The sequence below is a fragment of the Phaethon lepturus genome, unplaced genomic scaffold (genome assembly GCF_000687285.1).
Source record: "Phaethon lepturus isolate BGI_N335 unplaced genomic scaffold, ASM68728v1 scaffold43132, whole genome shotgun sequence".
Lineage (NCBI taxonomy): Eukaryota > Metazoa > Chordata > Aves > Phaethontiformes > Phaethontidae > Phaethon > Phaethon lepturus.
In genome coordinates, this window is record NW_010524902.1 from 1,476 (window position 1) to 2,882 (window position 1,407).

General features: G+C 38.5%; 1 protein-coding gene across 1 annotated transcript; it reads left to right on the top strand.

Annotated features, from left to right (window-relative positions):
- Positions 1-200: 200 nt before the first annotated feature.
- On the top strand, positions 201-324 carry LOC104614179 (chromosome unknown open reading frame, human C14orf2; the record flags this gene model as incomplete). The annotated part of the gene is made up of 1 exon (XM_010282594.1): positions 201-324. A coding segment is annotated over exon 1 (124 nt), but the record flags the coding sequence as incomplete, so codon positions are not given.
- Between the last annotated feature and the right edge of the window lie 1,083 nt (positions 325-1,407).

Genomic DNA, 1,407 nt, shown 5'->3' on the forward strand with positions numbered 1-1,407 from the left:
TAAATCTGAATTCTCATTGCTTTGCTTCAGAATAAGTACTTTTGCATGTTTGGGCATTTTTTTTTACCTGTAAACTGCTGCTGATACTTACCAGGAGTAGGTATATACATAAATATATGTATGTGTATATATATTAAAAATATAGCAGGTAAGAATACAGTTGCAAAACTCACCGTGGCAAAACTTCTTATAATTTTCAGATGGTGCAGACCATGCTTCCAAAGTCATGGAGAGCCATGAAATTCTACTTCACTACGGTGTATCAAGAAATATGGGTTGGCGTAGCATTAACAGCTTATGTCTATTACAAAATTTCGTATGGTGGTAAGTTACACATTATAGTCTTCATTAGCTGTTACTTTATAGATAAGGCTTATAGATGAGAATAGCCTTAACAGTTACAAATCAGTCATTGAAAATTTCCAGCAAATAAGAAATTAACACTCCTACTTAAGGCCAGGTCTTTGCCATAAAAATTTAGAAGTTTTAACGTGCTCAGTGTAGAAGGTTACACTAGAAAAAATACTCAAATACCAGTGTAACTGTGCCTACATTACGATGATTAACTAATGTAGGAATTGGTTTTAAAAACATACATCTAACTTGGAATGGGTAGCCAGAGGCTTCGCCTGTAGATTTGTCCTGAAGGGGAATATATAGAATCATAGAATCATTAAGGTTGGAAATGATCTTTAAGATAATCAAGCCCAACCATCAACCCAACGCCACCATGCCCTCTAAACTATGTCCCAAAGCGCCACATCCACACATTTTTTGAATACTTCTGGTGATGGTGACTCCACCACCTCCCTGGCAGCCTGTTCCAATGCTTCACCACTCTCTCAGTGAAGAAATTTTTCCTAATATCCAATCTAAACCTCCTCTGGTGCAACTTGAGGCCATTTCCTCTCATCCTATTGCTAGTTACTTGGGAGAAGAGACCAACACCCACCTCACTACAACCTCCTTTCAGGTAGTTGTAGAGAGTGATAATGTCTCCCCTCTGCCTCTTCTTCTCCAGACTGAACAACCCCAGTTCCCTCAGCCACTCCTCATAAGACTTGTTCTCCAGACCCCCTACCAGCTTCATTACCCTTCTCAAAGGGTTAGACCATTCCGAACTAGAACTTTGATTAGAAATTTTTTTAGAATCCTTATGCTTTTGAGTTTTTGCTCAAGATCTGCAAAAACAGTTTTTAAAAGGTTTTCCCATGTGAACTTGTGAAAGCTAAACCACTTGATTTATTTTGGGCTGATGCACCCCGAAATGTGAGGTACATCACTGAACATTAAAATGTGTCTTGGATCGCTTTCTCAGAGGAGGAAACAGAACATCTAATGTGAAAATAATAAATTTGAGTCGGCCAGGTCCCTCAAAGGAGAATAGTACAACAGATTATGGTGTCT